This window comes from Dipodomys spectabilis, unplaced genomic scaffold, assembly GCF_019054845.1.
Source record: "Dipodomys spectabilis isolate Male_0828 unplaced genomic scaffold, ASM1905484v1 ptg000230l, whole genome shotgun sequence".
NCBI lineage: Eukaryota > Metazoa > Chordata > Mammalia > Rodentia > Heteromyidae > Dipodomys > Dipodomys spectabilis.
Window position 1 is genome coordinate 6,201,885 of NW_024870907.1, and position 15,742 is coordinate 6,217,626.

Below are 15,742 nucleotides of genomic sequence, written 5' to 3' on the forward strand. Positions count from 1 at the left end.
TCTCATTCCACAGGGAAAACGTCCAATCATTCAGCCCCCAACTCTATCAGCCCCACTGAACAGTGCCTGGAAGCCACTGCCCCAGCCACCTACCCCCAGACTCAGCTCCCACCCTGACTTCCCTCCCTTCCCCGAGCAGCTGCCCGAGGGGGAAGGGACCTGCCCAGCCCACTGGCGGCACCCGGATACAAGGCTCCAGTGGCACCTGCTTGCTTCAGGCCTTCTTGCCACGCTGACTCTCCTCACACCCCTGTCCCCAGGGGCCCAGGACCTTCTGCAGCCGCTTTCCCTTCCTCCACTACAGCAGGCTCTAGGCCTGCAGCCCTCCCCGCCCTGGCCCCTCTCCTCGGAGTGCCCTCCTCATCCCCAGGTGCCGCCCTTTGTACAGCCCCAGGGAAAGCACCCTCCTCCAGTGGGGCTTTGCCAGCACCCACTCAGAAACAGCAGCCAGACATGCCCCTCTCCTCAGGCACCAACTGCCTTTTTGGTTTTGTTTGTTTTGCTTTTTGATGCCAGTACTTGAACTCAGGGCTGTAAGTTCTCACTCCCTTTGTTCACTCAAGCCCATAGGAACCACACCCCCACTTCTGGCTTTTCGCAGGTTAACTGGAGATAAATGCCTCATGGATGTGTCTGCCCTGGCTGGCTCTAAACTGTGATCCTCAGATCTCAGCTTCCTCAGTAGCCAGGATTACAGCCACCAACACATGGCACCAACTGCCAGCTGATGGCTTCAGAAGTACTAGAGGTGCGTCTGTCTGTCTGACTGTCTGTCTCCATGCGAGAATGCCACTTCCTTGGGAACAGAGCCCATGCAGGTCTGGCTCCCTGTTCCTTCCCAATGCCTACAAACAGCAGGTGTTCAATAAACAGAGACTTTAGGAACTTCACATGAATTACCTCCTTCCTGCCTCCAGGGCCCTGCAAGGCAGGCCTGAGGGCCCCTTCGCAGTGGACAGGCCCAAGGCTGCCACTTGGACAGTCAGTTACACACCAGGAGCAGGGGCACGGCCCATACCACAATTGGCGCTGAGTGCGAGCGGTCGCTGTCTCCCACTATCGCAGGCCCAGCAGGGCAGGGCTCCAGCAGACATGGCATCTGCTCACCTCAGCTCTCCCCGCACACAGCTCCCACCTTTGTCACCTTCCTCCCTCCATCCAAAGCTATGACCCTGGAGCCCAGACAGGATGCTCACCTGGGGAACAGGAGCTCCGCTGTGTGCCTGTGTTCACAGGGAAGGGAGACGCCTTCTGTCCTGCTGCTTCTGAGGCTAGCAAGTGCCAGTGCCGAGCTGCACAGCGCATCCTCCCGGGCCCCACCGCCGCAGGGCAGCCTCAGGAGAGCGTGTGGCTCGCATGGCGCCAAACGGCACTCCATTCACCAGGCACACGCGAGAAGCACCGCCTCCAAGTGCCATTTCCTCAAAGCAGGCCATCTTTGTATGAGTAAATATTGAGTCAACGGGAAGAGAGGAATGAGCTGTTAAGTTCTATTTGCTACTTTCATCCCTGGGCTCCTAACAGAACATAAGCTAAACAAAGAAAGCAGCCCTCGGCTGGACGTTGGTATTTAGCAGGTAGGCGCGTTTTTGGGGGCATTCTGCACACCAGCGATTTGCTTCTCCAACATTGGCAAATATTTGCCACTTAGGGCTTTACGAAATGTGAAGATAATGTATTCCACTGTCCTCAGAGCTACCTTTAGGCTTTAGGAAAACGAGCAATTTACTGGCTATGTTTTCTTTTGCCACTAAATATAAACCCAGTAATTGTTTATCTTTGAAACCTCTGGCCTTAACTTTCTGGTTTCAAATTTGATATTTAAATAGAATTCTGAAGAAGGGAAAAAAATCCATAACTGCACCAACCTACCAAAATAATTTGATTTTGACATGTTAGCCTTCCAACCTGCCCACACAAGCTCACATTCTTTTAACACGCACTCAAAGCCTTATATGGAAGTATGATCTTATTTTTCAAACAGTGCTCCACTGACAAAGACCACAAGAAGATCCCAGCTGCTACTCCAAGCCTGACCAGAACGGGACACCCATCAAATGAGTCTGTTACCATCTGACATTTCCTGCTGCCAGCCTGCAACTGGGAACAATTATACAAAACCAGGAAAACACTGATTCACTTAGCATTGATCATTAAAGGAACCACGCTACTATAAGCAGCATTATAAAAACAAAGTTATTGGGGAATAGGGGCACACACTTGGAATCCCAGAACACGGGAGGCTGAGCTTGGAGGATCATGACTTCGAGGCCAGCCTTGACTATATAGTGAGAACATTTCAGAAAACAAACATACACAAAAACCAAAGGAAGAAGATAAGACAAACGGAAGTAGAAAAGAATAATGATGATGAAAGCACAGGGTGGAGACATAGTAAGAGTTTGCGGTGTGCCTATCACTGTCACAAGCATTTTTACAAATTCTCTTATTTATCTGCAAACTCAGTCCTGCTGTCATCACGTCTTTCGGATGAACAAGGCACAGGTTCTCATGACAGCAAACTCGCTCAAGTTCTGCACCAGGCAGGCCAACACCTGAACCCGCTCTCCCAGACACCAGTGGAGTCCTCCTCTGATATCCAGAGGGCAGAGGAGCCCCTGGCATGCCAGTAGAGAAAGGGCCTCAGCCCCCTCAAACCGCATGCCCCTCGCACAGTTCACCTTGGTATCCTGTCTCTGTAGATGGGACGTGCAGCCACCCCGTCCTGAAACCAAAACTACAGGCAGCTCCCGCTCTTCCCCATTCCCGTGAAGGATGCTCTGCAAATGCCATCACCAGAGTTCAGACACCAAAGGAAAGTTCTCAGTTGTCCGTAATAACAGAGAATCGGTGATACACCTGCCCACCAGTAGAGGGCGTGTGTAGCACCCGTAAGTGTCCAGAGAGCTCCGCGATGCTCTATGAACGACTGTGTGAAAACATACAGTTAAAAGTGAGGTGCAGAACAGTGTTGCCATCCACATGGAGAAGGAAAACATCTAATTCAGACTCCAAAGCCTCTCTCCACGCCGCTGCTAAGTTACCAAGGGAAATATATGGTTCATTGCAAAGATGTGGCAGCATCAGCACCAAGTGATGAGCGTGGCTACAACAAGCCAACGCCACAGGCCTCCTACGGCAAAGAGCATCCACCCCTGGCGATACCTTATCAGGAAGGAGCACTGACGAATGCACACTGACAGACATTCTGTAAGGAACTGCCTATGACATCAAAACCACGAGAGGCGGCCAAGCCACTGTCCCAAGTCAGCAGACACCACAGACACAGGATGACCAAATGAAATGTACAGCCCCATTCTGAACTGTAGACTAGGGAAAAAGATAAAAAGCACATTCTTGGGATAACTGGAAAAATGTAGATATGGATTATAACAAGAGTACTGTTCAAAGAGTTTCATATCAATGCTCCATTTGTTTTGACAACTGTACTATGACTATACTGGGAGAATGTTTTTACTCTTTGGAAATACACACGAAGATCTTTGGAGTAAAGGACAAAATATCTCCACCCACTCTCATGCTCTCACACACCGACACACACACACACACACACACAAATGCACATGCAGAACGTGACAGAGCAAAATGTAAGCAACTGGCACACACTGCAAAGGATATCTGAGAGTCACTTAGACTATGCAACTTTTCTCTACGTATAAAATTCCATCCAACATATTGTTCAAGACTAAAGCAGCACAGGCCCCCTCCAGAACGAAACACTTGGAATAGTGAGCAGGCAGGGTAAGGGGTTCGTGTGACATCCGTGTTACGGTACGTAACATACTGTACGTTAATGAATCGAAAAAGGATGAAAATTAACAAGGAAAACCCTTCACAGCCCAGACTCAGAGTGGAGCTGTACCTTAGGAACTGTGAGGACTCTCCAAAACAGCCGCAGCCGCAGCCTTCCGACCCCTGTGGGACCCTGGCTACCTCTCTGACTGAGAATCTTCCAGAAGCACATCTCTAGCTGTAGTTCCCCGCTGGCCCATCCGCGTGCCCCACTTGCCACCTCCTGGCCGAGCTGGGCATTGCATCTTGGGCTCTCCAGGCACGGCCCATTACTGTCTAGTCACATGTGTGCCTGGCTAGGAGTGCTCTCAGGACCAAGGCCCCCTCCTAATTCTCCAAAAGGTCCAGCGTCTAGAAAACTCAGAGTGGCATCAACAGAGGATGGCCACCGGGCAGCAGGCTTTCAGGACAGCGGCCGGAAAGGTGTGTTGAGGCAATGGGGGAAAAATGAACCAAAAAACCCTAGGAAATGCCCCGGAGCCACCTAGAGGAAACTAAGTACAGCCATGTGTCCCACGAGGTCGATTTTCCCCAAGGCACCTGCACAGGGAGGCAGCACATTGTGGGACAGAACACAAGGCCTCCTTTCCAAACCACCAGAAACTGCTCTCACTTTCCAGCCTGCAGGGACTCACCGAGGTCGGTGTTGGGGCCGGCGAGCAACTGCTTGAACTTGTCCAGCCGGGAGGCCTCTCTGTGACTGCGTGCTGAGCCCCCGAGGGCGATCGGGTCAGACGTCCCTCCCAGCGCAACGGTGGCTGAGTGCGGGAGAGACTGGGGTCTCTGCAGAGGGATGGCGTCGCTGGCGCTCGCTGCAGGGGTGAAGGTTAGCACATGCTCAGATCACTCCTCACCACGCGCACTCCCTCTGAGCCCTCCATGCCCGCTCCCTCCCCACTGCCGCCCTGTGAGTACCCCAGGCCCTGCTCCCTCCCTGGTCAGCCCCCAGTGAGCACTCGGGCCTGCTTCCGCCCATCAAACAGCAGTAAACCAGCCTGCCTTGCTGCATTAGAGCAAATCGTGATAGCCGGAAGAGGCCAACTCCCTCAGGAGCATTAGCGGTGAGATTTCCATGGGGCCCGGGGTCCAGATCCGGCCAGCCAGGGTGAGAACAGGCCGAATGCTGAGAGAAGTGTGTGTGGCAGAGGAGACAGGCTGCTGCGTCACTATGGAGAAGGGCGGCCCTGCAAAGGAACTGGGACAGGAGCAAGCGACCAGGACACGGCAAGGGTCCCTCTTCCCCGGCTGCTGAGCTTGTCTGCCTCTTCTGCAGCCTGATCCTTCCAGGAGCTCAGCACAGGGAACGGGAGGAAGGTAGGCACCTGAGGACCCCCAACCCACCCCCAGGAAGGGACTGAGGTCGTGCCAGAGCACACACCCGCCCACCCTGCCCGGTGTGCCCCCGTTCTGCATACAGGAGCCCCCAACTGATGGAAACCCAGGCAGGGAGGCAACATCGCATGTCCCATCCTCCCATGAAGACAGGCAGGGGACGGCGAAGGCCTCGGTCACTCACACGCCATTACCAAGGCCAACAGGCAAGAGGCTCGTCGAGAGACAGTGTGACTCCATTAAGGATGACCCCCCCCCCAAAGACCCACCCTTTCCACCCAGAACTGTAGCCCCCAACTCTAAAAGAGGACCGCAAAGCAGCAGCAACATCCCCTGTAGAAACAGAGCGCTGACCAGGTCTCCTGTGGCCCGAATGAAGGCATATCGATGTCCCACAGAGAATGATGGATCACCATCAGCCACCATCCACACCCACCTCACCACAGCTCAGTGACCATCAATGCAGGGCCCAGCTGCATCAAGCCCACTGCCCACACCGCAGGGGCCTCCAGATCCTGGCTCAGCTAAGGACTTGCTTCTGCCACTGACCTAAGTAAACAAAGTGCACCTCACACCCCTCCACCACCACCCTCCACCCCGCCAGTGTGAACATACTTTATGTTCACTCAAAGACAATCAAGGTATCTAGCAAGCCGGGTGCCAGTAGCTCACACCTATAATCCTGGCTACTCAGGAGGCTGAGATCTGAGGATTGCTATTCAAAGCCAGCCCAGACAGAAAAGTCCATAAGACTTCCTATTTCCAATTAACCACCAGAAAACTGGAAGTGGCACTGTGGCTCAAGTGGTAGAGCACTAGCCTTGAGCTGAAGAACTCAGGGACAATGCCCAGACCCAGAGTTCAAGCCCCACAACCAACAAAAAAAAAAAATACATACATATATATATATATATATATATATATATATATATATATATACATGAAAGTTAAGAGTCTAATGCTGGTGTCTCACATCTCTAATTCTCACTAATCAGGAGGCTGAAATCTGAGACTCGCAGTTCAAAGCCAGCCCAGACAGGAAAGTCCATGAGATTCTTAACTCTAATTAACCACCAGAAAACCAGAAGTGGAGCATTAGCCTTGAACAAAAGAGCTCAGGGATAGAGACCAGACCTTGAGTTCAAGCCCCAAAACCTACACACACACACACACACACACACACACACACACACACACACACACACACACACACACACACACACACACACACACACACGAAGAGAAGAGAAGAGAAAAGAAAAGAAAGGGGGGTGAGGAGTCATGAAAGTCCAAAGGTAAAGAAGAGACCCAGGGCAGGGTAGCCGTGGCCACGTACTACACTGAACTCTCAGCTCAACCATCTGCCCAGGATGGTGGCCAAGGTTAAGGCCCAGGGGTAGCCCAAAGTTTCCCAAGTGACACACAGGAAGGGAGAGGCAACAGATACTCAGAGGAACACAGAATACCTGACTTACATAATTGTAACCCCGGGCTGGGAAGGTGGCTCAGTGGCAGAGCGCTTGCCTTGCATGCATGAGGACCTGGGTTCGATTCCTCAGCACCACATAAGCAGAAAAAGCTGGTGGTGGAGCTATGGCTCAAGTGGTAGAGTGCTCGCCTTTAGCTGAAGAGCTGAGGGACAGCGTCCAGGCCCAGAGTTCATGACCAGCAAACAAACAAACAAAAAACATAATTGTAACCCTTCTGGGTATCAACTTTATAATAACTAATGAAAAAAAAAGGAACACAGAAGCAGGGAATGACATGTCCAGTAGGCAGGAGAGACAGAACTGTGCTCAGGGGACAGAACTCACTGGGATGCTCAAAGGAAACCGACTTCTCTTCCTCTGTGTAGCCTTCACAGCCTCACCCTTCACCCTGACCTACCTCAACAGGACAGCACGGGGACCACAGCCCCCAGATGCCTCTGGACGCTGTCCACTCGTGTGCTTATCTGTTGAAGCCTCAACCTAAAGTCCCTGAGAACAGGCACAGGCCCACCCCTGGGTGAGCAGCTCAGAGCCAGTGATGCCTCGCCTGAGAAGGAGGAGTAACAATGCCACTGCCCTCCTGCAAGTTTGCTGAGTTTAAAGAGTCGCTATAAAGTTTAACGGGTTTATCACTGAAGGGGCTGGCTGCAGAACTTGCCAGACAGTAAATGAACAAGAGATGCCAGTATTAACATTGTTATCATCATCACTATTATACTGGAGTTCTCAAAAAGGCTTGCCCCAAAAGGAAGCGGAGGAAAGAGGCTGACCCTAGGTGGGTAAAGGACCGCCGCCAACATCCTGGCCCCTTCTCAAGTCACCCAGTGCCTGGAGCACCGCACACTTTGGCTTACAGTAGGGGCATCCCACAGTGACATCCCACGGCTCTCCCGCCTGGCGGCGCACAGCCTGGCCTGGCCTCTGGTCAGGACCCCCAAATAGACACCTTAGCCTGGCCCTCAGTCCCTGCATCTAGGGTCTGGACCATCCCCAGAAATGGGGGTGTCACAGGAGCTCCATTCACACCCCAAAGATCTGAACAAACGGGCGCCATGGCACATCATGGTTCAGCGTGAGCGAAGGAGCTAGCTGAGGAGTCCTGCCAACACTCGGAGACTGTCATGGCTGGAGAGCATCCGCCCAAACTGATCAGGAGGCAGGAAGTAGACACCACAACTTGAAGCCAACTGAAAACTCCAAAGCGGGTTTACTACTTCCAGGTCCAAATGACCACTCTCACCTGAAGACCTGGAACGCTCTTTAGAAGTCACCAATTCCTAGAGGGTATTTTATTCTTGAAATGTTGCCTCGCATAAAGCCTAGACATGCATCTGCTAGCAGGCAGATCCCAGTTCTCTCTCCTGTAGCTGTGGGGAGCACGTGCTGACCCCAGGACGACCCTGGGGAGGGGTGGGCCCATGGTGCCTTCGCAGAGGGCGGGGTTTCCCAAGCCCCTGTGCTCCCTGCGCCCCTCCCACGACCCCCCCCCCCCCCCCCGCAGCCATTTGGAGGGAGAGGCACTCTGGGACGCACTTTGGGACGCAAGGGAAAGGGCAGGCTGCCCTCCTGCTTGGGAGAGGCATGCCGGGTAGAAGATGGCCCTTGGGGTCTTCAACTCCCACACCTCCTCGGCGGCCCCGCCTACCTGCAGGACAGGCCGTGTGGCTCTCGCTGACCGACTTCACCAGCCGCAGGTCGCCGCTTGGGGCTGCTGGCAGCTCAGCCACAGGCGGCTCTGCCACGAGCTTTGGCTCCTGCTCGTGCGCTGGCGGCTGGGGAGGAGCAGGCTGGCCCTGCCGCTGCCTGTGGTTGCGCAGGACGCGGTGGGCCGTCTCCATGACCACCTCCGTGTTCAGGCTCTCAGCCGCCATGGCCAGGAGCTCATCGTCATCCTCCCCCGCGTCCCACGCATCGCTCGTGTTGCTCTCAAACTCCTGGAACGTGCTGACCCTTTTGGCCTTCACCGGGGTGGTAGGCACCTTGGGTGTGGACTTGAGCAAGCTGCAAAGCAAAAGCATCTTTACTGCGCAGCCCAGAGGCTTAACAATGTTCATGCTGTGGGGCTGGGAAGGTGGCTCAGTGGTAGAGCGCTTGCCTTGCATGCATGAGGCCTTGGGTTCAACTCCTCGGCACCACATAAGCCAAAAAAAGCGGAAGTGGCACTGTGGCTCAAGCAGTAGAGCGCTCGCCTTGAGCTGAAGAGCTGAGGGACAGCGCCCAGGCCCAGAGTTCAGGCCCCACGACTGACCAAAAAAAACGTTCAGGCTAAGTCAGCCAGAATGGAATCCCAACAAGACGACGCTTCACGCTAGATGAGGGTGACGGGAAAGCAAACACAACTCACAGGGGTTCAAAATAAGAGTAGAAGAAGCTCAAGAAGACTGAGTGACAGCATCTCAGGGAAGGTCAGGCCAGCCTGCAGGGCGGGGGCCGTGGTGCCAGGGACCGAAAACACATCCTCCCCGCAGCATGTCAGCCAAACCCCTACGGCACAGCTGCAGGCGCAGGGCAGGCGGGACTGTGCGGGGCACATGGCCGCTGATGTGCAGGTGTGAAGCAGTTCCACTTAGAGGAGACTGCCCCGGCCATGGCCACACATCAGCCCCACCAAGAGTCAGGAAACATGTCAGACCAGAGTTGAGTCCTACACCCTCTGCTCTGGCCCGGTGATGGAAGAGCCAGGGCTTGGCGCAGAGAGGACAGCAACCAGGCAGGGAGTCATGGGGCCCCTAAGAACAGCTGGGGTCCAGGCCACCAGCCAGCTAGGGGGCAGCAGTCAGCCATTCCTGCAGGGACCCATCCCCACCTCACCCCACGCAAGGCTGGCCAGCTGCAGGGAGGTCACAAGGACAGCAGTCACACACAGAGCAGCCCAGACTGCGGATCGGAGGAGGGACCACCGCCTCCCCCTCAGGGAGGGCAAAGGTCACTTACGTGCTATGTAGCAGTGGATCAAAAGGGGGGTGCTGGGCTCCGTACACATGCTGGATGCTGGCATTTAACAAAGAAAGAAAGAGAAAAGAAGTTCATTTCTTCTTCAAATTTCCAAAGATCACACCACTGAATCAAGAAAAGAGCCAGCAACCCAGGGCCCCCCGCCCCGTCAGGGAAGGCAGCACCCCATCGGCTGCCACATGGCCCCCTGCAGCGGGCCAAGGTCCTAGGGCCCAGCTGAGCAGGCATGAACAGTGCCACCAAACTACACCCAAGACACAGGCAAGGCATTCAGACCCTCTGGGAAAGCAGGCCCCTTACGGGCCTGCAGCCGCCTCCCTGCACAGGGCCTCCAGTGTCAGCCCAGGGCCTAGGCCTCTGGGAGCACTGAGGGTCACTGCGGCCACGGCCCCAGCAGCATTTCACAAGCAGGACTGGGAATTCTCATCAGGTATGACTCCGCCTGAAGACACTGCAGGACTGCCCAAGGAGACAAACAAAACTTCTGCAAAGACTAAATGGATTTACTCTAAAACTAAAGTCATCACTGTTGATTTGGAAAAGTGACAGAAACAAACTAAGCCACATGGCACTCCGCCACTGAGTCCGGCCCTTGGCTGGTGGTGGCCAGAATGGCCTCGGAGAGGGAAAGGGAAAATGGAGCTGTTAGTCTACTAAAACAGACAGACTACAGACATGTCAAAATGTCATCATGAAGGCCATTAAAAATGTGCTGTACAAATAAAAGCTAAAATTAAAATCAGCTTAGTTACAAGGCAGGAGGAAGGGAGGGAGGGAGGGAGGGAGAGAAGGGAGGAAGGAAAGAGAAAGGGGGAGGGAAAGAGCAGGGGGAGGGGGAGAAGCAGGCAGGCAGGCAGGCAGGCAGGCAGGCAGGCTAGCCTGCAGCCTCAGCCGCTCGCTTCTCCTCCCTTCCCAGCCAGGACACAGGAACAAAGGTGAGGCCTGGTAAAGGCAGCACCTTGCAAGCATGAGATGCCTGGGAAACCCAGCCCCCTGAAGGTGGCGGGGCACAGATGGAAAGAACAGGTGAGCAGTGGCATCCCAGAGCGGCCAGTCTGAGCTGAACGCCTGCCTCACTTCCAGGTACGTGAACTAAACCAAGCCCGGCTTGCTGACACGCTAACATCAGATGTCAGGGAGAACCACTGTGAGGTTCTGCTGCGGGACCTCGGGGAGGCATTTCAAAGGCAACCACGGATTAGGCCCAGTTGTCTACAGAGAAATTAGAGAATGGCTTCTGTTTTTAAAGGAACTATTATCTTCTTTACTTAGTAATCCTTCATGACTATGTCCCCATCTCATTACGTAATTCTTCAGCTTCATCATTTATTTACTTTATATAGTCTGATACACAAAGAGAATGCATGCAGCATAAAAAAATCTGAAAGTGTTAACATGAGGAAAGAGTATACAGACTTCCCTGTATTTTTATCTGCAACTTCTTGAAAATCTGCGATTGTTTAAAAATAAGAAGGAAGTGGAAACATGTTTGGGGAAGGAGGGCAGATGGGGGGCACACAACGGAGGGAGGGTGAGCAAATGCAGTCATGATATTCACTGTACATTATGCAAAACTCGACTGCAGAACTTGAGAATAGGGATGAGAAGGGGGGATGGGGAGATTGAAGGGGGAGTAGCATCAATCAGGAGCACCTTACTCACAACCTGACTTATGGAACCATAACTTCTTCGAACAACTACCTAATAATTTTTTTTTCTAGTCGTGGGGCCTGAACTCTGGGCCTGGGCGCTGTCCCTCAGCTCTTCAGCTCAAGGCTAGCACTCTACTACATGAGTCACAGCACCACTTCCAGCTTTTTCTGCTTGTGTGGTGCTGAGGAATCAAACCCAGGGCCTCGTGCATGCGAGGCAAGCACTCTACCACTGAGCCACCTTCCCAGCCCCATGATTTTTTTAACTTTTTAGAAGTTGTCCTGTCTCCTTTTTGGGGGGTACTAGAGTTTGAATTCAGGGCTTCACTGGGCTAGTGCCGCACCTCCAGCCTTTTTGCACAGTGGTGATTCTGGAGGTGAAGTCTCACTCTTCTCCAGCCCGGACCCGGACCTCAATCCCTCTCTTGCTTCCCCAGTGGCTAGATGACAGGCCCGCGCCCGTGTCCTCAGCTTCCACCACTGACAGGGAGTCTTGTGAACCTTCTTGCCTGGACTGACCTAGAGCCATAATCCTTCCAACCATCGGCCTCCCACACAGCTATGACAACAAACACACACCACTACAAGCAGGTACTTGTTGCCTGAGCTAACCTGGAACTGTGACCCTCCCAATCTCTGAGGCACCAGCACCAAACTTCAAATTTTAAGCTTTTATTTTTTTGGGTCCAGTCATGGGGCCTGAACTCTGGGCCTGGGTGCTGTCCCTCAGCTCTTCAGCTCAAGGCGAGCGCTCTACCACTTGAGCCATAGCGCCACTTCTGGTCTTTTTCTTTTTGCTTATGTGGTGCTGGGGAATCAAACCCAGGGTCTCAGGCATGCAAGGCAAGCGCTCTACCACTGAGCCACCTTCCCAGCTCCCAAATTTTAAGGTTTTTAAAGCCGCAGAAACTGGGCTGGGGACATGGCAAACATCAGACCCTGAGTTCAAATTCCATTACTGCCAAAAACCGTAGGAACAGAAATGAGCACTAGTTACTTCATTCCCTGGATAATGTCAACTCTAATTTTACACCATATCACCACAAGGCTGCAACATAATGAGTCTAACCAATAATGACTATGAAATGTTCATCTGGAATTGCCTGTGATTATCAAGACTGCAAAAACATCTGTAGAGACAAACACTCATGCACATCCTGATAACCTCCTGAGGACAAACTCCTGCACATGGAATGTCTGGGACAGAAGTACAGATCAAGAAGCACCCGTCGACATTGCCAAAGCACAGCAAGCCCAGCAGTCTGCCAGTCTCTGCTAATTTAACAAGAGAAAGTGGCCACAATGTTGGCTGTGTCCTCCCAATTATTGTAATGCTGTTTATCTGAACCTCTTCTCTTTGAAAACCATTTGTAACTTTTTGTTTGTTTGTTGTCGGTCGTGGAGCTTGAACTCAGGACCTAGGTGCTATCCCTTAGCACTTTTGCTCAAGGCTAGCAGGCTACCACTTTGAGCCACAGCTCCACTTCCAGGTTAATTGGAGATAAGAGTCTCACAGACTTTCTTACCACGCTGGCTTTGAACTGCGATCCTCAGATCTCAGCCTCCTGAGTAGCTGGGATTATAGGCCTGAGCCACCGGCAGCAGGCTCCATCGGTATCTTTCGTCCATGTGCTAACAAGTGCTCAGCCTCTTAACGATTAAAAAATTTTCTTTGTAAAGAGAATTTCTTCTCAATCATTTGAGTGGTGTGGTCAGCAAAATAGCAGCCCCACCAAAGAGGTCCAGATCCCAGTGCTCAGATATCACTGTGTTGCCTTAAATTGGGAATTTTGCAGATGTGATTAAAATACTAGCCCTACAGAAGGGAAAAACTAGGAGAGAGTGAGGGAAGGGGTAACATTGTTCAAAAAGAAATGTTCTCATACCTCACTTATGTAACTATAATTCCTCTGTATATCTCCTTTATCATAACAATAAAAATTAAAAAGCAAAAGAGAGTATTAGCTTTGAGATGGCAGATTACTCTGGGTAATCTAGGTGGGGCTACTCTAAATACAAGTTTAAAAGCAGAAAACTTGCCAGTTGCTGGTGGCTCATGCCTGTCAACCTAGCTACTCAGGAGGCTGAGATCTGAGGTTCAAAGCCAGCCCAGGTAGAAAGTCCGTGAGACTCTTATCTCCAATTAATCACCACAAAACCAAAAGTGGAGCTGTGGCTCAAAGTAGCAGAGTACTACCTTTGAGCAAGAGCGCTCAGAGACAGTGGCCAGGCCCTAATTTCAAGCCCCATGACCAACACAAAAAAAAAAAAAAGGCAGGAAACTTGCTCCCAGTTTTGGCCAAAGGGGCCAGAGAGAAACATGACCACCACAGCCAGAGCAATGGGGGTAGTGACAGAAAAGCAGGCACGTCTAACTGGGGCCTCAGCAGGAGCAAGCCCTGCCAGCAGCCCGATTCAACCCGGAAAACTACGTCAGGCTCTGGACTCCAAAACCTAAGGCTTCACCTATGCTGCTGTAAGCCAGAAAACCTGTGAATTGTCAGCAGAACTAACACAGGGGCCTCAGGAATCACCCCTCTACCCTTCGCCGATGGTTCCACTCCGGGGCTTCGTCTAGAAAGGCTACCCATCCTGAGACTACATAAATACCCAACTGTGTGTAGCTTCATACTTCCACATTTTCTTCTTTGACTCTTTGCAATCATTTTGGAATTTGTTTTACTTTACTACATTGTGTTTAGTAGGAAGCTTTTTTAAAAAAATCCATTGCTCCAAAGCCACTTGTTACATAACCTTGCCTTTTCCCACTAATTTGAGGACATTCTCTTTAATATACACTGAAAATAAGACACTGGGTCACTTTTCAGTTTCTATTTTCCATTCATTCCTATGCCTGTAGTATTTAAATTATATCAAACATCTACTTGTACAACCTAAAATTACCTAGTAAAATTTAACAAGTGTTTATTGTATACCAGCTCTGTTTCAGGGTTGGGAAGCACAAGGAAGTACAATGTAGTATGAAGTACTAAAAGTCTGACAGTTTACTTATAAAAGCAAAAAAAAACCTGTTATTATAATGTTCTATAATAATAACTACAGGAACATGTCATGGAAGCACATTAAATTCAGTTTTGGTTGCTCCTTAAAAAAAAATTATTTATACCCAAACATAGAAAAACTAGGGGAAGTGGATCAAGATGGCGACGGGGCAGTAGGGAAATGCCACAGCTCTCTCCAACCAAAAAGAGAGTTTGAGTTCCAACGTTTAATCTCCCCAAGAGACCTACAACAACAAAAAGACGAACACTCAGAGAAAAACCAGAGGTGGAAAATAACAAAAAAAGAAAGAGAGGAAAAGAAGAAATTCAGAACAGAGAAGAGCGAAGACCCCTCCCCCAACCTTTACTGGTTGCGCGGCAGTGCGCCAAGCCGCCGGCCAGCTGGCCCGGCGGGGGCTGCCGGAGCCACAGAGACACAGGGGGCTGCTTGCAGATCACCAGGTACCGGATTGCAGAACAGCGGATCGCCAGGAACAGAGAAACCTACCAGCCGGGAGTCTCCACGAGGATCCCACCCCCACCCCTCACTCTCCACCGGAGAGGAGAGGCTCCATCCCGCCAAAGCCGCCCGGCACCAGCAGCCCGACAAAGGGACCTGTCGGCAGACCACCCGCCCAATCGCGATCGCAACTACCCGGCGGGGGGCCGCCCAACCCAGCCCGCAACCACCCCAACTGAACTCGGACTGCAACAACAACTGACGACCTACAGGGTGAGTACCCAACAGGGGACAGTGAATCCATCAAGGGAGACCAGAGCTGGAGGGAATCCCCAGACCCTGACCTAGACTCCCTACCCCAACACCCGGACCACAGGACCCACTAAAACTGGGAACTGTTCGAGAGCTCCACCAGCCGGTGGAGCACACTCTGCTGGCCAGGCCAGAGCAAGAGCGCCCCTGGAAGGGAGCTTAAATGCCCAAGCCAGGAACAGCGCCCTGGGTCAAGACTACCAACAGTAGAAGAAATTTGAACTGTGTCCTCCAGGCTGCATAACCTAGGTGGTATACACATTAGCACAGGCCTAACGAGCGCGCTCCAGGCTGGGGCCGGAACCAGGCCCGGGGACCGGCGCCTGAACAAAGCAAAAAGGGTCAGAAGTGGGGCTGTGGCTCAAATGGTAGGGTGCCAGCCTTGAGCTGAAGAGCTGAGGGACAGCACCCAAACCTAGAGTTCAAGCCCACAACCAGCCCAAAACAAACAAACAAAAACACATCAGGAGCCCATAGCAGACTCCAGTATTTGGGAGAGTGCATCCAGAGCATCTGATCTTCCCAAGAGCACCCGCAGGAGCAAACACAAGCAGTCTAGGCTGCTCAACCCTTCCAAAGGCGGGAATTGCTACAGCAGAGAGCTGAGAATCCTAAGTAAGTCAGAATAGCAGCTCGAAATAGGCTCCCAACAGAATCCAGATCAGGCACAGACTCTCTCTACCAATACAGAATCAGCAACCAAGCAAAGACAGACACACCAAAACA

General features: G+C 52.1%; 1 protein-coding gene across 3 annotated transcripts in view; it reads right to left on the reverse strand.

The window, feature by feature from the left end:
- Tbc1d22a (TBC1 domain family member 22A) overlaps window positions 1–15,742 on the reverse strand; it is a 351,530-nt gene that overhangs the window by 315,072 nt on the left and 20,716 nt on the right. Inside the window, exons 2-4 of one of the 3 annotated variants that reach the window (XM_042697985.1) lie at window positions 9,570–9,626; window positions 8,281–8,636; window positions 4,449–4,625 (exon numbers count right to left, since the gene is read on the reverse strand). In XM_042697985.1, coding sequence (XP_042553919.1) covers window positions 4,449–4,625; window positions 8,281–8,636; window positions 9,570–9,626 — 590 coding nt within the window. Of the gene's footprint in view, window positions 1–4,448; window positions 4,626–8,276; window positions 8,637–9,569; window positions 9,627–15,742 lie in introns of all 3 variants that reach the window. The other 2 variants (XM_042697986.1, XM_042697987.1) reach the window with 2 other exon arrangements.